The following is a 22,492-nucleotide window of genomic DNA, read 5'->3' on the forward strand; positions in this document are numbered from 1 at the left end:
TGCGTTGGGAACACAGGGGGGGACACCGAGAATCTGCCTTAGAAATTTAGACTGGACAGACTCAAGACTGGAGCAGTGGTTCCCCGTCCAGATTTGGGCCCCATACAGTAACTGCGCCAGAGGTTTTGCTTGATAAACTTCAAGGGCTGCTGGGATGTATCTGCCCCCCTTCGTGTAGAAGAAGCGGGACAGCATCTTGATACTTTGAGCTGCTTTTTCTTTGGTCTGTGGCTGGAACTTGCATTTTTTTAAACTGAAGTCTTGTGACTTTTTATGAACTGATTTTTTTTTTTATTTTCACCAAGTAGAACCTTGTAAAGGCCAGCATATTTTTTTTAAGATGATATGAAGTTTGTGCAAAAGCTTTAAAAAAATGCCTCTGCCTTGCCTGCAATACATGCAATGTATGTTAACTTTAGAGCTCCTCTTTCCGCCATTGTGGACAGCTCTTTCTATGTGTTCCTTTGTTATGTATTTATAGTGTTGATTCATGAGGTTTTTTACATTACAAATGTGGCCTCGTGCAGTTTTTCTTAACTGCTCATGCTACTGGCATCTGTTGGTCTTTCGGAGGGTTCTTCCTTTCACGGTCAATACATGCATTCAGGTTGGCTTTTTTATTTTTTGCTAATCTTGTACATAATTTGCTGTAAAGTAATATAGGCCCTCTGTGATAGTGTACTCAGTTATTTATGAAGCTAATAAAACAGGCCACCTGGAGGTATAAATGAAACAGATCTATAATTGCTTCCTATAGGAAAAAGATTGTGTTTTTGGTAGAAAGGTATTCTGTTTCCGTTTCCAGAAGTCCTAGGCTTTAGCAGTGCTAGAGGTCTAAAGGGTAATAAAGAAAGCGGCCAGTGTTTTTCTACACTAATCGTATCTAGAGATAATATTCCACCTCATGTTGTCATTGTGTTGGGCAGTTTCACGTTCACAAGAGAAAGTTACATTGATTATTTCATACCTGGCTCACTTTTGTTACCAGGTTTGGGCTAGGTTGTCTGATGGCCTTGGTATGGATGGGGTCACTGAAGGGCCACAAATGAAGGGACTCGCGGTGTGGAACAGGAAGCACCAAAGATGAATGGAAGCATCTGTTGAGAGCATGATGGAAGGGAACCTCTTCCATGCTGACTTGTCTCTCATGGAACCTTAAAGCCGGTAGCAAGGAATCTGTAGCCATTTATCTTGCTGCTGTTGAGCTCCAACTCCCATCAGCCCCAGCCAGCATGGCCAATAGTCAGGGATAATGGGAACTGTAGTCCAGCAAACTACAGGCACCAGGCCCATTGGCAGACCAACAAAGATGTCTGCAAGCAAGTCTTGGAGGCTGACAACATTAAACTTGCCATGTGGGAATCCCTTGCAGACGACTGCAGCGCCTGGAGACAATCAGGTTGTATATCCACAACAGTGACCAGAGGAGGAATGACCACTGGGAGTAGCTCAGAGAGAAGAAATGCTAGGGCACAGGTGTATCAGCACAACCTGATGCCTTCTTCTGCCCCAGCTGCAGCAAAACATGTGTCTCCCATGTCGGTCTTTACGGCCACAGCAGGCGCTGTAACTCTCCAGTCGTTAGAATTCACCCACAAGGGTGCACTCTTCCATTGTCTCCCAAGACAGGTGGATGGTGACAAATATCAGCAACATCATAATCCCCAACCCCTGCTTTAAGCCTTGCAGAGAATTCTGCAGCATGCTCAAAGGTGCACATGCTAACTGCACTGGAAACTGGCTAAGACCATTCAGCCTCACAACTTCAGGGACACAAATCCATCATTATTGACCTTTTCACTCAGGTGTCCCTGATGATCTTTTAAAGAACCACAGAGTTCCTTCCCTGAACACAGTTTGAGAAAAATATTGTGATTTTCTTTTTTCTTTTACTCACTGACTGGTCACAGGTCCCACCTCACCCCTGCCCCAATAACATGATGGGTTGAAACCCATCTATCGCCTAAGATTAAAAAAACCTGCTATTGCTCCCTGTGGATGTGTGGCAGCAAGAAGGGCCTGAAGGCCAAATGGCTCTAATTGCCTGAGACAGAAGAGTTTTTAACCATCTCCCACGTCCTGTTGTGCCTTATTGCTGTTAAATATATGGCTTCATGTTACAAAGGCTGTCAGCATCTTTTATGACCATCTCAGTTCCTCCCTTCTGACCATTACTGTTCTCCCATCATACCTGTGCAATTGTCGCACCTAAATTGCACAGCCATAACTCATCATCTAGTTTCCCCCCCAGTCTCCTACTGCCGTCTCCCAGTAAATCAGGCAGGCTCCTGTCATATCTTCAGGAGTCAAGCAGCTAATGCGTGTGCGCGGTTAATATTCTACACTGCAGGCTAACAACGGCCTGCTTCTTTGTGGGGAAACAAAAGCATTCAGAATTTCAGCATGAGGTATCTCTGTCTGGACCAGCTGCACAGCAGGGATAACGCATTTAAGGAGTTGTTTTGTTTTATTTAAGGCGCTCTTTTCAAAATCAGTATGCATTGCCTAGAAAGTATGTTCGAATGCACGAGAAAGGGATAAACACCAGACCTTTAAAACACATTCAAAGCACACATCCAAGAATCCTGGGAACTGTAATTTGTCCTCCACAAACCTGCAACTCCTCGCACCCTTAACAAACTGCAGTTCCCAGAATTCTTGGGGTGTGGGTGTGTGCTTTGAATGCCCTTTAAAAGGTCTGGTGTTTACACAGCCTGTGTGATGAGTGTAGGAAAACTATGCTCCTGACAGGTTGATTTATTTCTGATGTAACAACTGCATGACAACAAGTCTACCTTTTTGTGCAGCACATGGGAGAGATGAAGAAATGAATGAAACAAGACAAACACACATCGTGCATTCGTGCTACTTAAATAGCATCACTGTGTGGCAGGCCTCTGGCATTAATTTCTCATGCACAAGATATGCCATGAGAGAGTAATCGGTTTGTGAAAACATGGGGCAAGATACTCACTAGGCAGGTAACAATGTTTCCTTTGCTTAAACCTTAATTAGCCAATCCAAGTTACTTGAGGTTTAAGCAAGCCCTGTGTTTGTTTGTTTTATGTTGGGTACCTGAATAAAGATAGGGACGCTGTGGGTTAAACCACAGAGCCTAGGACTTGCCGATCAGAAGGTCAGCGGTTCGAATCCCCGCAACGGGGTGAGCTCCGTTTTTCGGTCACTGCTCCTGCCAACCTAGCAGTTCGAAAGCACGTCAAAGTACAAGTAGATAAATAGGTACTGCTTCGGTGGGAAGGTAAACGGCGTTTCCGTGCACTGCTCTGGTTTGCCAGAAGCGGCTTAGTCATGCTGGCCACATGACCCGGAAGCTGTACGCCAGCTCCCTCGGCCAATAAAGCGAGATGAGCGCCGCAACCCCAGAGTTGGTCACGACTGGACCTAATGGTCAGGGGTGCCTTTACCTTTATAAAGAGGGAGGCCTTGTGGGTTGGATGTTTCCATGTCCATGAGATAGATAGGCTGCCTGTTCTGGATGGGATGGCACTCTCTTTGAAGGAGGAGCATTTTTGGGGTATTCCTTGAACCATCTTTGTCACGAGAGTCCCAGTTGACCTCTGTGGTCTGGAGTGACTTTTACCAGGTTCAGGTGGTTTGCCAGCTGCAACCTTTCCTGAACGGTGACAGCCTGACCACAGCGGCCCATGCATTGGCACTACCTGAAGGCTTGATAGCTGTGCTTTATGTGGGGATTACCCTTTTATCTGGTCCACAGTTGTGCAGACTGCTCACAGGACCAGATTACTGGCAATATGTTACCCCACTACTAAGAGAGCTGCCATGTTCAAGGGACTTCTGTTAATTCATAATTTCTTAAACAACTTGGGGCCAAAGTCCCTTAAGGACTGTCTAGCTTCTTATGTTTTATGAATATCTTTGTTGATTTTGCTTTTATCTGTTGTATTCTGTCTTGTTATATTTTTAATGGAAATGCAACTTACAGATGTGTAAAAATAAGTAAGTCCACTTGCGCTAATGGGTGCGGCAGGTTGGCAATGCCTCCTTTCACTGGGACGTGACGGAAACCAGGACTGACAGGGTTTTCACTTCCGGTGGGCAAACGTTGGCTCCCTTTGCCAGCTTGGAAATCTGGCTCCTGTTAAATTGGTCAATGGCAGACAGGCTTGGAGAGCAGGTGCCCCCAGGAGGAAATAGGCTTTCCTAAGGTCCACTCCCAGGGTATTTAAGTCTTCCTGTCCTAACTCCCGGCACCTGGTTCCTAGAGACAGTATGGGAAGAAGAACCTCCATGTTGTTGTTACCTCTGAGATGGCTGGCTATATAGTTAGAGGTTCTAGGCCTCTATTCTGCTTTATTTAAAAATAAGCAGTTAGGTTTGTCTCGTAAGAGAAGCAGTGCCTGTTTTTATTGGAACACCTTTGAATCTCTTTTGCAACACCTTTGTTGTCTTCGCATTGTTCCACAGTTAAGATCGGAAGTTGAGATTGGAAACAAATTAAAGTTGCTCTGGAAAGTGCAATGAACATTGATGGAACTGCATTGCAGCAAAACTTTTAACAGCAACATTGACTACCACCTGATTAAATGACCAAGGAGTTCTAAGAGTTTCAGCTGAGTAATCCATTAACCCTGCCTAAATAGGCACATGAAAAAGTTCAAAAACAAACCAAAACCAACCCCTCCCCCCGATATTCTTTTGTTGTGATGTGTGAATTCAGCATGTCACATCAGGTATTGTCTTTGAACAGGCAGTTCCTGTTTTCACACGGAAGGAAAGCCTTTTTGAAAATGTCAGTTTTGTATTAAGGATTGCTAAAAATAACTTAAGATGGCTATAAATCTACTTCCCCGTTGATTGGGGGGAAGGGGTAGTTTGTTAGCCTTTCAGAATGTTTTTGATCCGTTAACAAAACTAATGAATTGACTAAATGTGGCAGTAGCACTATATGCTAATAACAATAATGAAAATGAATGAAAATAAGTTGAATGCCGAATTAAGCATGTATGCTGATAGGGGAGGCAGAGAGAAGGAAACTGGCAACAGGCCAGCTTCTCCTCCCAATTAACTGCACAGAGCGAGGAAGGCCGAGAATGGGAATAACTCCCTCTCCCCACATGGGAAATGGGTTGTGTGTGTGGAGGCACACACAACTTGCACTCATGCCAGCTCCTACCACCAGCACTCCTTCCTCATCCCTGATTCCCCCAGGCAGAGGTGCTCAGCACCAGCTGGCCTGGGGAACCCCACTGTTGAGAATTTGTGAACTGGTGAGAATGGTTTTTATTCCAAGCTGGTCACCTTCTTTCTTTGCAGCATCATCGATTCTGAAAAGAGAGAAGCGGAAGAGGACGAAGAATGTTCATTTTAACTGTGTTACCGTGTACTACTTCACAAGGAGGCAAGGCTTCACGAGCGTCCCCAGCCAGGGAGGAAGCACCCTGGGCATGTCCACACGTCACAACAGTGTGCGCCAGTACACACTGGGGGAATTTGCGATGGAGCAAGAGAGGCTTCACCGAGAGATGTTGAGAGAGCATCTCAGGGAGGAGAAACTGAATTCTTTAAAGCTCAAGGTAAGGACAAGGCTAGCGAACTGCTTTGCCTCTCTACCGTGTGGGCAAGAAGCAGGAAACAGAGGAATTGCCGCACTTACATCCTTGGCAAGATTGCGTCTCCACTTCTAACATGGCTGCAAGTCAATTGCCCCAAGGAAGCTGGCATCTTCCCTGTTTCCCACGTTAACTCATCAGATTTGTAATAGGCTTCCACCTGAGCTCTTTAAGGCGACAGCTTCCTTCCTGCTATGCAGATACGATGGCAATTCATTTCCCCCCATCAAAGTTCTCGCTTTGATCAAAATTTAAATATGGTTAGCCAAGTTGCTTAGTGCGGATTGTTCTGCACAAGAGATTTTGGCTGGTTATTTTAAGGAAGCGCTGCTTTGTGTTAGGAATCTGGGTAATGTGGGATGAGGCTGCCGGATAAAATATTGGAACCCATTTTATATGTGTTCTGTATGTGTACTTTTAGAAGACATCTGAAGGCAGCCCTGTTTAGGGAAGGTTTTAATGTTTAATAGACTCTTGTATTTTAATATTCTGTTGGAAGCCGCCCAGAGTGGCTGGGGAAACCCAGCCAGATGGGCGGGGTATTATTATTATTATTATTAATAATAATAATGGTATCTACTTGCAGGAGACACTAACTGAAGCATGTCCTGCACCAATCTGTTTATGTGTTCCTTCTCATGCCCAGTCAGAACTTACAGGTATTGGACACACCTGGCATTCAGAGAGATGATGCTATTGACTGTCTCTGCAAAATTTTGTGTCTCATATTGTTTGTCTGGGACTTGAGCAATCTCTTATTTTTTTATGGTCCCAGGCTACTGGCAAATACACACACATGAAGACAAGTCACCAAACATGGCCAGTGGGCCATATTGGACTCGCATCGTCTGCTTAAGCGCCACAGAGGCACTCCAGATTTAGGGGGTGGTTGCAGCAGTATTTAAAGCACTCAGTTCGGCTGATTTGAAAGCAAATCACATCCAGATCAGAGTTAAAACTGACTGCAAAGTAGCCCCTCAACTCTGTCCTTGTGAAGGGGAGGGGGCAAAGCAGACCACATCCCACATGTCTTGGGATTGCGCTGGCAGTGTTAGGAGCAAAGCAGACGAGATATGGGTTGTTACAAGATGATGGTGGCAGTGGTGATATGTACATGGCTTCCCATCAATGCTCTAGGCAGCTTAAAAAGCAAAAGCAAAAACCGACACTATACAAAATTAAAAAATACAAAAGGAAATAATTAGCATAGATGAAAATAACAACTCAAAAACCTCCCTTCTAATGAAGATGGAGAAAAACAGGTTTTATGCAGCTCTGCTTAAAACAAACAAATGAGTAAGAGTACAAAATGTATTTTGGTGGTGAACCTGGAGTCCTCCAAATGTCATTGGGCTCCAAGCTGCCTCAGTCCCAGCCAGAATGGTGAACTGCTAAGGGTGATGGAAGTTGGGAGTCCAGCAACATTTGCTCATTATTTAAAACCACATTTGAAACAGGAAAGGCCTATTGCTGATTTTTAAAGCACATAGCGCACAGTCCCTAGTCAGCTGCAGGTTGTTTGAGAGCTCCTCCTGCTGGCCACTTGGTTGGAAAGAGAGCAGCACATTGGTTCATCTTTGTGTCAAAAATATTTTTACACGTTTCAAGAGTCTCAGGGCGAACTGTACAGTAGAAGTAGATGCTGTTGCACAGCTTAGTTGTTCTGTTTAGTCTGTGGCTCTGCAGAATCAAATAAGCTATGGCAGAGCATGCAGTTACATGTGGGGCCTGCAATAAACATTTGCAGTATGAAGTGCTCCTGTTATGGACATTCCACCTCCACCTCTCATCAGCAGTCAGTCAGCATTCCATGCCCACTGAGCATGCTCCGTCTTCATTGGGTTCTTTTTCAGGGTTCCCTTCCTACTTAGTGGTTTTCTTTTTCTAAAGATTAGTAGAATTTCTGCAAACCTTGGGGTTCTCAAGAGTACTGTGCAGATGGTGTTGTTTTGCCTACTATCTCTGAGGTCTCAGGCTATGTAAGGCTGAATACAAATATGTAGCAGAAGGTGTATTAATATGCAGTCTTTAATTTTTTGGGGGGGTTCCTATGCAGATTAGTTTAAATTTGCATAGGAAAACTTTCTGCTGCTGTAGAGCAGCTGTAGGGAGCCTCCAGTCACAGGCAAAATTATGCCTGTCAATTTGGTCTTCAAGGTTGTTGCCACCTGTCCCACATCCAATGTCACATACAATGGTAGGTGTGGGGCAGTTGTGAACGTGGCCTCAAAGGGACAATCAGCAGCCTAAAGTTTATTTGCAAGTGGGGGTCCCTATCACACTGACAGGAAGCCACACTGGGCTGTCCGCACTAGAGAGTTCCTGGTGGGAGAACACCCTAGCACAGCTTGGGGGGCTTGTTTGCTCAGTTCCAAAGCAGTTTGCATTCAAGCCACTTTCTCAAATGAAGGGCAAAAGCTCAGTTCCCAGGGGCGCAAAGCTGAGCATGCTCCATTGCAGGCACACTCCCAGCGCCAATCAGTTGTACCTGCCGACCAGCTATCAGTGGTTACATCGATGCTCTTGGATTGAAAGGCGATTGTCAAAATTGGCCTGTGAAGGGTTGGGGAATTAAGGACCTTTACCACCAGACAGATACAATTTAGCACACTTATTTTGCTTGTATTCCGTAAACAAAGCTTTGAACCTGCTAAGCTTGCCTAACGTCATATTTGCAATTGGCATCCGTTCCTTGTTACAAAGGAACTCGTGAAACAGGAACATTTTCTGCCCCACATCACTGATTTCTTCATTCGTGGCACAATTCAGGTCTCAGAGGACCTTTGCAGTATGTCATAGATAAGGCAAAACAAGATGGCTACTACTGCAGTAACAAAGCTGGAGATTAACATTAGGTTGAGGATCAATTCCATTAGAATGGAAGGTTTCTGAAAGTAAAGTGCCCTGCCACTTAGATTGTTGCCAATACTCCCGTGAGCCTTTCTTTCCCCTCTTTTGCGTGACAAATTCGATGCTTTCCATCACTGATTGTCTGTAGCCTCACCTAGGAAAAGTGGCTGGTACTAGGAGTTAGGGATGCTAAAAGCTGCTGCCGGTTCAGATAGAGAATACTGGGATAGAAGGATAAATGGTCTCACACTATATAGGGCAGTGCCATAAGTTGGTAAGTTCAAAAACAGCAAGAAGCACTGGAACAAGCCTGCCCACTTCCATGCCAGGAGCTCCTTAGTTGAAAGCAGTGCTTTCCCCCCCTAAAAAAAATGTTTAGGGGTACTCTCGTTTTCCTACTCATATTGAAATACTGCCCCTCAATGAGGCCAAACTTAGATTCACAAAATGTTTAGGGGTATGCGTACACCTGTGTCCCCCCCTGAAAAAAAGCACTGGTTGAAAGCCATGTTGATACAGTGGTACCTCGGGTTACAGACGCTTCAGGTTTAAGACGCTTCAGTTTACAGGCTCCACTAACCCAGCAATAGTACCTCGGGTTAAGAACTTTGCTTCAGGATGAGAACAGAAATTGTGTGGCAGCAGTGGGAGGCCCCATTAGCTAAGTGGTGCTTCAGGTTAAGAACAGTTTCAGGTTAAGAACGGACTTCCAGAACGAATTAAGTTCTTAACCCGAGGTACCACTGTATAGCCTTTCATGATAAAAAAAGGGTTTGTTGCCCTTGTTAACTGTTTTCGAGCTGAGAATGGCTCTTCTTCTCAATGAATCCTCCACACGCTTTTTCATGGCTCTGTGTTGCAGATGACTAAGAACGGCACCGTGGAGTCCGAGGAAGCAAACACTTTGACACTGGACGACATTTCCGACGATGATATAGATCTAGATAACACAGAAGTAGACGAGTACTTCTTTCTACAGCCTCTGCCAACAAAAAAGCGAAGGGCACTCCTGAGAGCCTCCGGGGTCAAGAAGATTGACGTAGAAGAAAAACACGAGCTGCGAGCCATTCGCCTGTCAAGGGAGGACTGCGGCTGTGACTGTCGAGTCTTTTGTGACCCAGAAACGTGTACCTGCAGCCTTGCAGGCATAAAATGCCAGGTGAGAACTGAACTCAGGTACAGTCTCAAAGAAGCCGGGGGGAACGAGGGGAAGCCAAAGTATACTTACAGGTGTTTGGTTTTTTAAAAACCCAGTGGCATCCTCCCCCCGCCATTCAAATATTCCTAATGTATTTTTCATACTTCCCCCAGTGGTAGGAAATTCTAGGAGTCTCTTTATAATGCCTATCTCAGTATGCAACAGCAACTATGCTGTTGGGAGGCCAGGTGAGTGGCAGCACCCACCCACCCATTTGCTACAGGGGAGCAGTGTAAATAGGGTTCTCATAAGTCATGGCTTCTGATGATGAGTCCTAAGCCTGGTTAAGCGTAACCATGGTTGACAGCTATGGTAACATAACAGTTGAGATCATTTGGGTCCAGCAGAGTGCGGACGGGGGGACTCATGCTCTAGAAAAGAGTATGAAACCCCCAAGGACCAATCTTGATTGCTTTCCTATTAGCAAGCAATCAGCCGTTTTACATTTACGTTGCCCTTGGTGTCCTTTAAGGGACGCGGGTGGCACGGTGGGTTAAACCACAGAGCCTAGGACTTGCCGATCAGAAGGTCAGCGGTTCAAATCCCCGCGATGGGGTGAGCTTCCGTTGCTCGGTCCCTGCTCCTGCCAACCTAGCAGTTCAAAAGCACCTCAAAGTGCAAGTAAATAGGTACCGCTCTGGCGGGAGGGTAAACGGCATTTCCGTGCGCTGCTCTGGTTTGCCAGAAGTGGCTTAGTCATGCTGGCCACGTGACCCAGAAGCTGTACGCTGGCTCCCTCGGCCAATAAAGCAAGATGAGCGCCGCAACACCAGAGTCGGTCATGACTGGACCTAATGGTCAGGGGTCCCTTTACCTTTGGTGTCCTTTATGGAGCAACCAATTTTGAGATTCTTCCTTTCCAATGTCCCCCTGCTCTGGATTTATTTCCGCAAGATGCAATATAATGGACTGGGCATTTTAAAATTAATGTAAATCATTTATTTTCCGTATCAACCCTTTGACCATATATCTGAGGCAGCTTTCCTGAATATAGCTCCTGGCTTTTACTGCCAATTTCTAGCTTGGCAAGGTTCTGCACTATAGAGTTCCTCCTTCCCTTACCCTTAGTTAATCCATGGTCTCTTTCCTAAAGGTGGATCGTATGTCTTTCCCATGTGGTTGCACTAAAGAAGGATGTAGCAATACGGCAGGTAGAATTGAATTTAACCCCATCCGCGTTCGGACTCACTTTTTGCACACTATAATGAAACTTGAATTGGAGAAGAGCAGAGAGCAGCAAGTCTCTGCGCTGAACGGTTGCCACAGCGAGATAAGCGCTCACAGCAGCTCTATGGGCCCCGCAGCCCACCCGCTAGAATATTCCGTCCCGGATAACTTTGAGATTGATGCAGAATCTCGGGCCGGCGTGATGCACTTGCAGTCGGCCGATGACTTGGACTGCCCAGGAGAGGAGGAGGAGGAAGAGGAGGAGGAAGACGCTAGCAGCTTTTGTAGTGGGGTTACAGATTCCAGCACCCAGAGTTTAGCACCCAGTGAAACAGATGAAGATGAGGAAGAGGAAGAAGATGACGATGAGGATGACGACGAGGAAAAGGTGGATGACTTTGTGGAAGGCTTGGGTGCTCATGGCGACATGGTGCAAGCTCTTCCTTCGGTCCTCTGCTACTCCGACAGCACCGCCATGCACGAGAGTCACTCCAAGGCTTCCTCCTACTATGGCAACTCCTCAGCGCTTTATTACCAAATAGAGAACCACAGCCCTGGCACTCCTAGCCAGATGCGTGAGGCTTACTCTGAAAGGGATACAGTTAAGAATGGTAATCTTTCTCTGGTGCCTTATAATCCAGCTTCAGAACAGTTTGTGGACTACACACGGCAATCAGAGGAAAGTTATAGCGGCTCGCTTTATCCTCCTTCAAACCCGTCCGTCATAGTTTGCTGCTCGTCTTCGGAGAGCGACGGCACTGTTCCGTGTAGTAGCCTATACGCTGAGCATAGGCCAAGACACTCCCAAGTGGACTTTCCCTCATACTTGAAAAGTCCTTCTCAAGATGGATTTGTTTCTGCTTTGAATGGCGGCACTCACCTCCCAGAGCATCCCGCTGAGAATTCGCTCAGCCTCTCAGAAAAGAGCAGACTGCATGAAGAGTGTATCAAATCGCCTGTCATGGAAACGGTACCTGTTTAAATTATTTTCGGACGGAATCCCTATATTTAACTGCACTCTGTTTTAATTCCCTGGAACCAATCTCTCCCCCCTCTTAGCAATAGAGGTAAGGGGACAAGACTGTGGTTAGTGTTTTGAATATTTCTTCTGGTTTAGGCCATTGCACAAAAGCAGTTCATGTAAAATGTTAAAATTTAAAAGCGGGGGGGGGGATCAAATGGTCTTTTGATAGAAAATACCTAGATTAAATAATAATACTAAATAGTCACCTACCTGTTAAACTACATGAAGCTGGCCTATCGAGACTCAAAGCTTCCCTTTGTATTATCAGACCAGTACAAGATAATGAAAATTTTACTTTGGAAACGTCATGTTTAGAGTACAAAATTGTCACACATATTTGAAGAGATGGTGACTTTTTAAATGTAGATGTGATTACTGTACAAAAAAACCGCCCCTGAATTGTTTGGTAATGTATATTTTATTTATTGTAGCTTAGTACTCATGTCTTGATAAAAAATGAACATCACGTTCTTTGGAGCTGAACATTTGAGCAGCACAGCACAGCCACTTCAAATTTCATAAGGAAAATTATATAAATATTTTGTGACCACGTCTGAAGCTGACATTGAATTATATTCTTTGAAGTCCCCTAGCCTCCAGTCATACTTGTAAGCTAGGGGGCAGTCCAGGAAGTACCACTGCTAGGCATGATTCGCTCGTTTCAGCAACACGGGTGGGGCATTCCTGCCCCATCTCTATAAAATGAATGAAGGGCGTGCACAAGCTCCACCTTCTGAACTGCACTCATAGGCATCTATAATTGCTAGGAAGGTGAAATATAGGACAATCCTCTGGTTTTTGGTTTTAACTGGCACCAACATCCCTTGAAAATAAAGGAAGCTGGGCACAAGTCACCAAAAGTTAGTTGTGACTGGTTCATGCGTTTATTTTCTTTTGGGCATTTCATTTGTTGCTCAGTTTTCTACTCAAAAGCTACGTAAGGAAATGAACACTATTAAATACATGCAGAATCTAGCTGCTCTTCACATCTTCCTGCGCTCCACTTCCCAGAGGCACAGATGTGTTTTTTTGCCATTGGACCTATGATGTAACATATATTATCATAGTAGTACAACCACTGCTTCTTTAGTAGTATGTACCATAGGGACGGGACCTCCAGTGACACCCCACCCCCCCACCCAAAAATAAACCCCCAGAGAGACTTTAATTTCTTACATTTTTTAGGTTTACAGGTTGGAGCACATGGTTCTCCCCTTACCCATTTTATTCTCTCAGTAATCCTGGAAGGTATTTTAAAGACAGGCACCTAGTCGATTTTGTGACTGAGTTGGGAGTTGCCCACTCTAACCACTACACAACACCACCCTTGCTCTCCATTAGCCCCATGCACAGACTCCCCATTACCTACAGTGGCCACATGAACATGTCAGATTGTCACTGTTTTGGGGTGGGATTCAATCACACACCAGGGTGCACAGTCGTAATTGTTGACAGGTTTCATGCAACAACCCGCCCTCCAAACATCAGCCCTTTTTGCAGTAAGGAAAGTGTGGGATAACACTGTTATCTAACCTCTGCACAAGCGTATCAGAATGAATGTTTATTTAAAAAGCCAATGCTTTCTAATCTCCCTGCAAACAAATCAGGATGAATGCTCAAATTAACAGGCCATCTGGATTGCTATGGTTAATAGAAAACTAGCCTGATGAACCAGTGAAATCAACGGGACCTCAACTTCAATTCTTTCAGTAGAATTTAGTTGCAACTACCTTTCGGTGCATTGTGTGCCTCATGTTCACTTTCAGGATGAAAACTCTGGCTCTTTGTTGCCCTGCAAATATACAGCTAACTAATGCACTTTAGGGCCTCCCCTTACTTGTGGAGGCTATGGAAAGTCTTCAAGGTATGCTAGATGGTAGGTTTTTAAATTTTATTTTACTTTTAAGTCATATAGGCAAAAATTAGGGGGGGGGAATGATCCATGTTTTCTCTAGCCAATTTCTGAATATATGAGTAAGTCACTGGTAAGAGGAGTCTTTGTGTTGAGAAAGCAACTGCATTGTAAATAGAAGACAGACAGGGTTCTAGGGGCATTGAGCCATTCACTCCAATGTGACCTAAGATTTCACCTATGGTACTGTAGCAATATTTTAAAGGCCTGATCCAAAAGGAGGTTGAAATCAACAGGAATATGTCCGCAGTTGCTGGTGTTCAGTTAAAGGACTCAAGCCTTTGCACTCCTCTTTGTTTTCTGCTATTTATGCTCCAGCCAAGGCTACTGTGGACTTTGCCTTCTCCATTTACATCTGTGGAGGAAGCGGGTGTGTGTATGCAAAGAAATGGGAGTCTGGAGACGTGAACTCCGCTGAAGTGAACTGGGGATCCTTGCAGGCAGCAGAGCACTGTGTGCACACCACAGAAATCCCTAATCAGATGGCTGCTAATAGAAAAGATTGTTTTTAAGATTTCTTATTCAATAGTGAAAACAATGCCTATGAGTGTAACCTAGGACTACAAAAGTCCAACATCTGTCTTTCCCACTTAACAGCCAAGTCAAGAGTTTTACCATATCCACAGATAATATAAAACTCTACTTTTTGGAAAAGGGCAATTTAATAAGGCTATCCACACATAATCCTTTCATCTACAGGGGCAATTTTAAATTTAAAGCCTTGAGCACCGCCTATCTAAAAAATACATCACTTCCTGTTGCGTTTGGATAATTCAGTTCTTTTAAAAAGGGACTTGAGGAAGCACCTTTGTGCGCCGGGTAAACACAAACCCTTACTGGACAAACACTGTGATAAAAAGAATCAGCTGAACTTACTGCTACAGTATTTTACATTTAAGTAACATTTAAAATTGATATCCATATCCAGTTTCGATCAAGATTATACCTATCATGTAGAAATACCCTGTGCAGCCATGCACACATTTTGCTCCCTGCTGTAGACTTAAGGGTACTGTCTTAAATCAGCCTTTCTAAATTGGCTGTAAATGTTTGCCTTTAACCACTTGCTCCTGGGGTGGGTGACACGGCCCTTCTGTCAATCAGCTCATGGTCCAAGGGGGCAAACGCCATAGTTGTATGAAGCATCAAGCTTCTTTAATCGTTTTATTCACTATTTTACCAGCCTGCATAATTCAAGCAGCCGGATCAACGTCTGCCACACAGCAAGGCCCAGAGTCACTTGGATGTTAGCAAGGAGTCAAACTTCCTTCCCATGTGAAGCTCTCTCACATTCTACAGCACCACAGATTTGTTCGAATCTCCACCCACCCCCAAAAATCCAATTTCCTTTTGCCATATGGAGCACAATGCATGGGAGATGGTGGAATGAACTCCCGTGGCTCACACAAGTGCTGTACTTCCTGTATTGTTAGCCCTTGGTTTGATATCTGTGAGCCTTACGTGCCAAATGGCTTGTTGTGACTAAATGACAAATAACAGTGAATGTGTTTTGTACAAGTTTTGCATGTTCTGCTTTAGTTTTCGTGATGGCTCTCTAGGCCATACAGATAATGAAGATGATCTTGCTGAGTTTACATGCATTGATGCACATTAGTTTTAGGTACCAGTCAGCAAGTTGGAACACAGCATTCCCATTGGAAACAGACATTGTCGTACCTATTTCTGTCTAATAACAAATCACCCCGCACATTAATTTTAGCAGGCCAGAAGGAAAACAACTGGGAGCACTTTCTTGGCCAATTAAGTCTCACTTGCATGTTGTGTTATTGATCTTTAAAGATGGGCAGAGCAGATTGATTTGGCTCCAGGATTTTTAATTTTTTTGTTTTTTTATACAGCCAGGAGTGTTCTTTCCTGAAGTCTTCCAGTCTGCCTGCCGTTCTCAGTTACAGTAATCCAGTGCATCCCAAAGTCACCAAAAGGTTTTATTTTTTTTACCCCAGACACCAGATAGAGCACATGGAGAAATAGCCTCTACTGAAATGATTGCAAGGATATAATCATGCCACAGAATACAAGGCTTTTCTACATCAAGCCCCATGCACAGATGGATGAAACGTGAGATGGAACAACCATGCTGGATCCCATTTTTCTTCACGTAGCATCCTTCTGGGAATGGGACCCAGTGTGAAAGGGACAGGATGCTCTTACTGGATCAAGATGACTCAGTTTACATTATAAGGGAATGCTCTTAAAATTTTCAGGAAATTCCCAATGTGCTAGATAAATTTATTTTTGTCCTCAATTATTTCCCTTTCTCCCCCTCCACATTAATTTCCACAGGAAAATAGAACCATGTTTAAAACATGACTACAAGGATGTGGGATAATATGGAACACAACACACAAGTTTGCAACTAACTTAAACTGAATTAATCTTGTTCGACACAAGTAGATGAATCCTAGTGGGAATGGGAGATGCACAAATCCTATGGCACAGTCAAGTGCTTTCTGTTCATATAGATGCATATCCTGATCAAAATAGATAATGCAACTCTCGAAGATTATGTTTATACATATCCCTATTTGCTAGAGAATGTAATACCAAGGAGGAGGAAGTAAGGTGCCAAATATTACATTAGCAAGCAGGAGGGCTTCCCTGCAAGACCGAAAGCTTAGTTTCATTGTAAGGAATATACGTAGTTTCAAAATAGATATGCTGCAGTTCTTAGGATCACCTGCCAACACCTGAGCAACACTGTGTCCCCTGCTGCTAGTGTAAAGGACTAGCATGCCTCAACCTGTTAAGTCTTTTAGAAATAAGCATAGGCTCCAGCCCCAACTCTTGTAAGTTGCTATGGAAGACAATACCATCAGTAATAACTGAAAAAGGAGGGAGGGGATATGGAAAGGGGAACAGAACCAATGTGGTCTACTTACCCACCTGCAAAGGACCATGCCTCATCTATGGCAGTGCAAGCTATTCCTTGAGCTGTCTGTTAAGAAAACCGTAGGGTTGGAGTGGCAGTCCATCAAAATTCCATTTAGGAAATTTTATTTGCGATGCATGGTGAAAATAGCCTTTCCTCACTGCCCCCCAAAACCTTAACTATGTAGATTTAATGGGGTGTTTTCACTTTTTTCCTCTGAGGGTAGGTACCTAGGTGACCTGAAACTCATTTGTTTACAGCCAAAAGAAATATTAATATAGGAGCATGAATTTAAAGCTTTTACTATTTCATACCTATTGATTCAGATGACTACCATATTCACCTCATCCATGCAAAGTAATTCATTCATTCAGTAATTCTTCATTCAGTGGACTAAGTTACAGGTGTTTCGTTTGGAAAAAGACTTGGGGTGGAGTTGGTAAAAATAACACATGCAAAGTATCTTAGGTACTAGAAATTTGATAAGACATAAATAGTAAAGAAAAATCCCTTCCTCTCCCAACAGCCTGGAACTCACCATAATGAAACTGAACTGCTCTTGCTTTCTTTCATTTACCTACTTTGCTATTAAGGTTTTCAAAAAGGAAAGCATTGTGTGGACAGGTGTGACCCAGCACTTTATTAGAGTGATGCAGCTTATTCTGATTCACACTGTGTATACCTTATGTAAGAAAACTCACCCAATGAGGAATCTCTTTGTTTTGGACAATTATTAGCTCTGTATGACTTACCCTATCTACTGCCCCTTCTTTTTTCTTTCTCAATTGCCACTGATATATGGAAAGAAAAACGCAAAGTTCATCTGTTACTCTGATCTGGAATGTTTTCAAGAATTAAAGTAAATAGTGTATACAGCTGTGGGTCCAATGGTATTTCCAATTCAGGAAAAACAAAAAATCAGAACTCGTGCTTTAAGATGTAGAAGTAGATTCTCATAGCTGCTTGAAAATTGTAAATAACCGTAATGCTGCTTTAACTTAACACATTTGAGGGTAGATACACATGAGGGTGGTTTTTAATCACCATGGATGGGTCTCTCAACTTAGCCATTGTAGACAGAAGCTACACACCACCACCCAAAGCCTCTCACTGGTGGTTAGTGTTATGCAAGGTAGCTTTGGCTCAGCTACTGTGGGCCCCTGCTCTGACCAGGTCACTTGCTCCCAGTTTTCTGTTCCTCAGGCATTCTTCCAAGACGTTTATGGCAAGAGAATAGAATGTTAATGTAAAACTCAAAACCCATAATTGGCATTATTCCCTCCATGTGTTGATTTAATTTTGCTTTATAAGTTGCAACTTCACAAATACCAAAAGGGTAATGTAGGCAACAAAAACATTTGACAAAACTTAACCTGGACCTTATGCTGTAATCTTTTATTTTAACTGTATCTTGTATTTATATTTTCAGTATTTATGATGAATGACATGTAATTTGATGTATTTATTGTGGCTTATTTCTGCAATGTATATATTACAAAATAAGCATTTATAAGTCTTAAAATTAGGTTATTTTTTTTCTTAGTGGCACTCGTATTATGCTGTATTTTTACTATATATTGTACAATATATATTTATTGTCTATTTGTTTGCAACAAAGTAAATCAGGTTTCTACGTTACATCTATTACTGCCTCTTTTGTACTGGGGAAAGGGTATCTTAATCGTTTAAAGTTTAATACTGTTTTTATTTCTTTTCATGGTACAGAAGATAAAATTTTGAGAAAACATTACAACAGTAAACAACAAATAACTTGTCCTGATAAAATTACATACTATTCATGCGTTCATTCTTCTCTGCCTGGGAGTTACTACTTTGGAAATCTGCAAAACTAATGAGGACTTACCCAGATGCACCCATTCAAAAGGCCACATAGCACTTTTATCCTGAGTGTTACAAACTCAGCATTAGGGGTAGGCCAACCTGTCTTGTATAGTCTACCATCTTGGTTTTCCTGGAATCACCATGGCCTACTGATACATTTTAAAATTTCCAAAGCAAGAGTATATTATTCAAGATCTCTTAACTGTAGAGCTTAACTTATCCATGACAAGGAACTCTGAAAACAAGCAAAGTGTCTTTCCTGGATCAGATCAAGTCCAAAATACTTTATTTTTTGCTCCATAAGACACACTTTTTCCCTCCTAAAAAGTAAGGGGAAATGTGTGCGTCTTATGGAGTGAATGCCTATGGACGGCAGCGGGATCCCACTGCAGTCGCAAGCGGAGGATCCATGGCTCCCCTTCCTTCCCAGTTTGCTTACACCCGTGTAAGCGGCTCCTGTCCAGCTTTGCTGCTTTAAAGCGAGCCGCGGAGGAGGGAGGGAAGGACAGGCTCTCCTTCCCTCCCTCCTCCCCGGCTCAGCTCGCTTTAAAGCAGCAAAGCGGGAGAGGAGCCACTTACACAAGAGGAGGCTTCTGGGGTTCCCGTGTCGGGTCTGTCCAGGGGTGTGCTGCCTCCCTGCTCGTCGTTCCTTGAGCGTGCACGCTAAAGAAACATACAGCTCCTGTCCCTCTCACTCTACCAGTAGCTTATTAAATAGTTTAGTACAACATTTGATTCAGAATATTCCCCCCCCCCCTTTTCCTCCTCTAAAAACTAGGTGTGTCTTATGTAGTTCAAATTCTTTTGCAAGAGTCCTAGCAATCAGCAGCCACTGGTGGGCCACAATGAATTGACTAATTTAACCTTTGTTGTATTCCACATGACATTGGGGAAGGGCTTTGAGGCGCTAAGCATGAAAAACATCATTCTTCCCAGCCCTGCAATTCCGACTTTTTTTCTTTCAGAAGTAAACTTTTTTTTTATCATGGGACTTTCAGTGTGACTTCATCATCATCATCATCATCATCATCATCAACCTTTTATTCGACCGTCAGTCAGAAAAAAGTACATTTGTCAATACACAGTTAAAACATCCAGGAAGATTTTAGAACTTAGCCAACACTAAAATGGGCTAAACAGATAGCCCCATATCAATACAGTCAATTATAGTCTTGCGACGCTTAAAAGCTAAAAAAAGAAATTTGGCCACCAAGGAAGGTATAGCTCTAGTGACATTATTCAGCAAGTGTAAAACCTGGTTTTCTCCGGGTAGGAAGCTAAATTGACATAGGTGTGGGTCTATAAAATTTTGTCTAAGCTCTGCATAAGAAGGGCAAGTCAAGAGAATGTGTTCGGTGGACTCAACCACACCCATGGCACAATGACAGGTTCTCTGGGCGTATGGTACTCCCCTGTACCTTCCCCACAATATCGCAGAGTCAAGGACATTCAATCTAGCTGCTGTAAGAAGTCTGCGGTATTCAACATAGTGGATTTCTGCAAGGTAGGGGGCTGGTATGGTCCGATAAATCTGATCCCCTAGGAACATCCCTGGTTTTACCAGGGCTATGTCCTCTTGTCTGGCAATGTCACTCAGTCTCCGGAAGCTCACAGCTCTAGCTTGATTGTACGTCATAGACTCAAAGTAAAGGTGAGACAATCCGCAGGATTGAACCTCGTTAATGACCTCCCTTTCCCACGATTGGAAATCGTCCCTCAATATCAGTGTGACTTCTGTCCCAGTAAAAGTTGCGTTCCCACTGGTAACCCAGCCAACTACACATTGCTGCTCCCCACCTCTTCATTCCAGTTTCCTCCACATCACTCTCTTATGCACCTTCTGCTAGTCTTCCAAAAGCAGAATCAGCAACAGGAGAAGCCTGCAGTTTAAACAGTGGTGGTGGAAAAACAGTACCTTTCTTAAGAGCAGTTTAGCTCTTAAGGTCACAGAGGTGTTGGCAAGGTCTAAGAGGAGAGCCCTATTTTCAAGGGACTGAGAGGAGCTGTAATTTAAAAGATATGGAGATGCAAAAGACTAGGATTTGGGAGTGGGGATAGGGCTGAGAGAGAACTGGGGCAGGTTTTTTCTATTTATCACCACCCGCCCTTGGTGAGGCTTGTTTGACAATGAGAAATCCAGCCTTTAGAGTTATCAGCCCAGTCATGTGAAATACCCTGCTAACAAGAGATTCAGCAGGCGCCTTCTGTGCCAACTTTTAAACAGCTGCTAAAAACTTCTCTGTTCTGCCAGGCAATTAAGTGCACATCCCCACAATGGCCTAGTGATGTTTGTTTTTAAGTTCTTTTTTATTTTAAACTGGGCTTTAACTTTTTATGACTTTCTTGTTTGGTTTTAGGTTTTTATCTTGTTGTAAACCACCGTGATACAGCGATATATGAATATTTAAACAAACACATGTTCAAAGCAGCCAATCACTTCTTTCATGGGTAAAACTCTGTGCCATCAGAAACACCACCACCCTTGTCAGCGGAATTTGGTTCATGTGGGTTTACACAAAGGATTAGGAAGCTGTTTTTCTAGATGCTATTGGAAATAATTTTGCAACAGCATCCTCTGCTGGTTAGTTTATTGAACAAGCATTTAATAAATAAGAACTTCAAAAGGTTTGTTGGTTTGCTTGTTTTAAAAAGGAGCATCATCATCATCATCATCATTATTATTATTATTAAATGCATATACCGCCCTATACCTGCAGTTCTCAAGGCGGTTCACAGGATAAAATTAGACTATAAAACTACAAAGTACATAATCAGTAGTCTAGATAAATCTGATATTTAATATTATCCTGTTAAATACACTCTGCAGACACAGGGAATGAATCTCCAACATTAGCATGTTCCTTTCAGGAGCTATACCTTTCACTGATTCCCTTTGTCTATTTTATAGCTACAGTCTCAAAGAATTTGAAAACAGAAATAACTAAAATAAAAGATAACACAGGATTGATAGAACTGTAATAATAGAATGCTGCATTTTACAAAATATATTATTATCTGAATGAGATTACACGTATGGTGTACCTTACCCGGATTGATGCAAGAGAAAGAAATCAACATCTGCTGCCAAGCTGCTATTTATTTTGCTGTGAATGATGATCGATGGAGCTCTGTGGCTTCCTTTGGAGGAGACATACTGACACAACCACAAAAAAACACAAATATCTTTTTCACAAGCACTTGAATGCAAGAAAACAGCTTTGGAGAATGCAACAACTTATTTCCCATTTGCCAGAAACAGATGGGTGGTCCTACTTTTTAACTTCTGGATTTGGGTCTGCCTTTAATGGAGCTGCTCAGATTCCAAAGAACCTTGTGGAACCAGAGGCCTAAGAAAGGAGGTAGGGCTCCAAAACGTATCAGGTTATTAAAGGAAAGGGGCACTAGAAAATGATAGCTGAAGAAGTTTAAAAACAGAGGAATTAGGTGAAATAAGAGAAAAATCAGAGCATGCATTTGAACATAAGGTGCTGATAGACGCTGTAGCTTCTAGACCAGGCACCCCCAAACTCGGCCCTCCAGCTGCTTTGGGACTACAACTCCCATCATCCCTAACTAACAGGATCAGTGGTCAGGGATGATGGGAAGTGTAGTCTCAAAACATATGGAGGGCCGAGTTTGGGGGTGCCTGTTCTAGACGATGGCATGCAACCATGTTACTACTACAGGCCAGTGCCTACAGGCCTCAGTAATTTGCAATGCATTCATTATTCTAACATCCAAAGGATGCTCTAGCAATTAATCTGGATAGTCTAGATTAATTCCACATCAGGCTGCCTGCTCCCTCCTGCCAGAGTGAGCAATACAAATACACAAACATGGCTACACTTTGCCTGCAGAACTGCCAAACATTTGTTCGTGGTTGGTCCCAGGGCTGTGCTGCAGCAGTTGCCAAGGTTTCTTGTGTTTCCTTTTTTTAGTGGCTTTGAATATCATACCAAGTCACTGGAGCACTCTCAGACCCAAGCAAAGAAACAGAAAGCTGCACACACACCCAAAA

General features: G+C 43.3%; 1 protein-coding gene across 6 annotated transcripts in view; it reads left to right on the forward strand.

The window, feature by feature from the left end:
* CSRNP3 (cysteine and serine rich nuclear protein 3) overlaps positions 1–22,492 on the forward strand; it is a 96,916-nt gene that overhangs the window by 69,991 nt on the left and 4,433 nt on the right. For 4 of the 6 annotated variants that reach the window (XM_053408652.1, XM_053408691.1, XM_053408680.1 and 1 more), the window contains 4 exons: positions 5,296–5,555; positions 9,304–9,600; positions 10,733–11,776; positions 16,047–17,665. In XM_053408652.1, coding sequence (XP_053264627.1) covers positions 5,296–5,555; positions 9,304–9,600; positions 10,733–11,776; positions 16,047–16,073 — 1,628 coding nt within the window. In that variant the 3' untranslated portion in view covers positions 16,074–17,665. Of the gene's footprint in view, positions 1–5,295; positions 5,556–9,303; positions 9,601–10,732; positions 12,977–16,046; positions 17,666–22,492 lie in introns of those variants that run through there. The other 2 variants (XR_008332768.1, XM_053408665.1) reach the window with 2 other exon arrangements.

This window comes from Podarcis raffonei, chromosome 1 (assembly GCF_027172205.1).
Source record: "Podarcis raffonei isolate rPodRaf1 chromosome 1, rPodRaf1.pri, whole genome shotgun sequence".
NCBI lineage: Eukaryota > Metazoa > Chordata > Lepidosauria > Squamata > Lacertidae > Podarcis > Podarcis raffonei.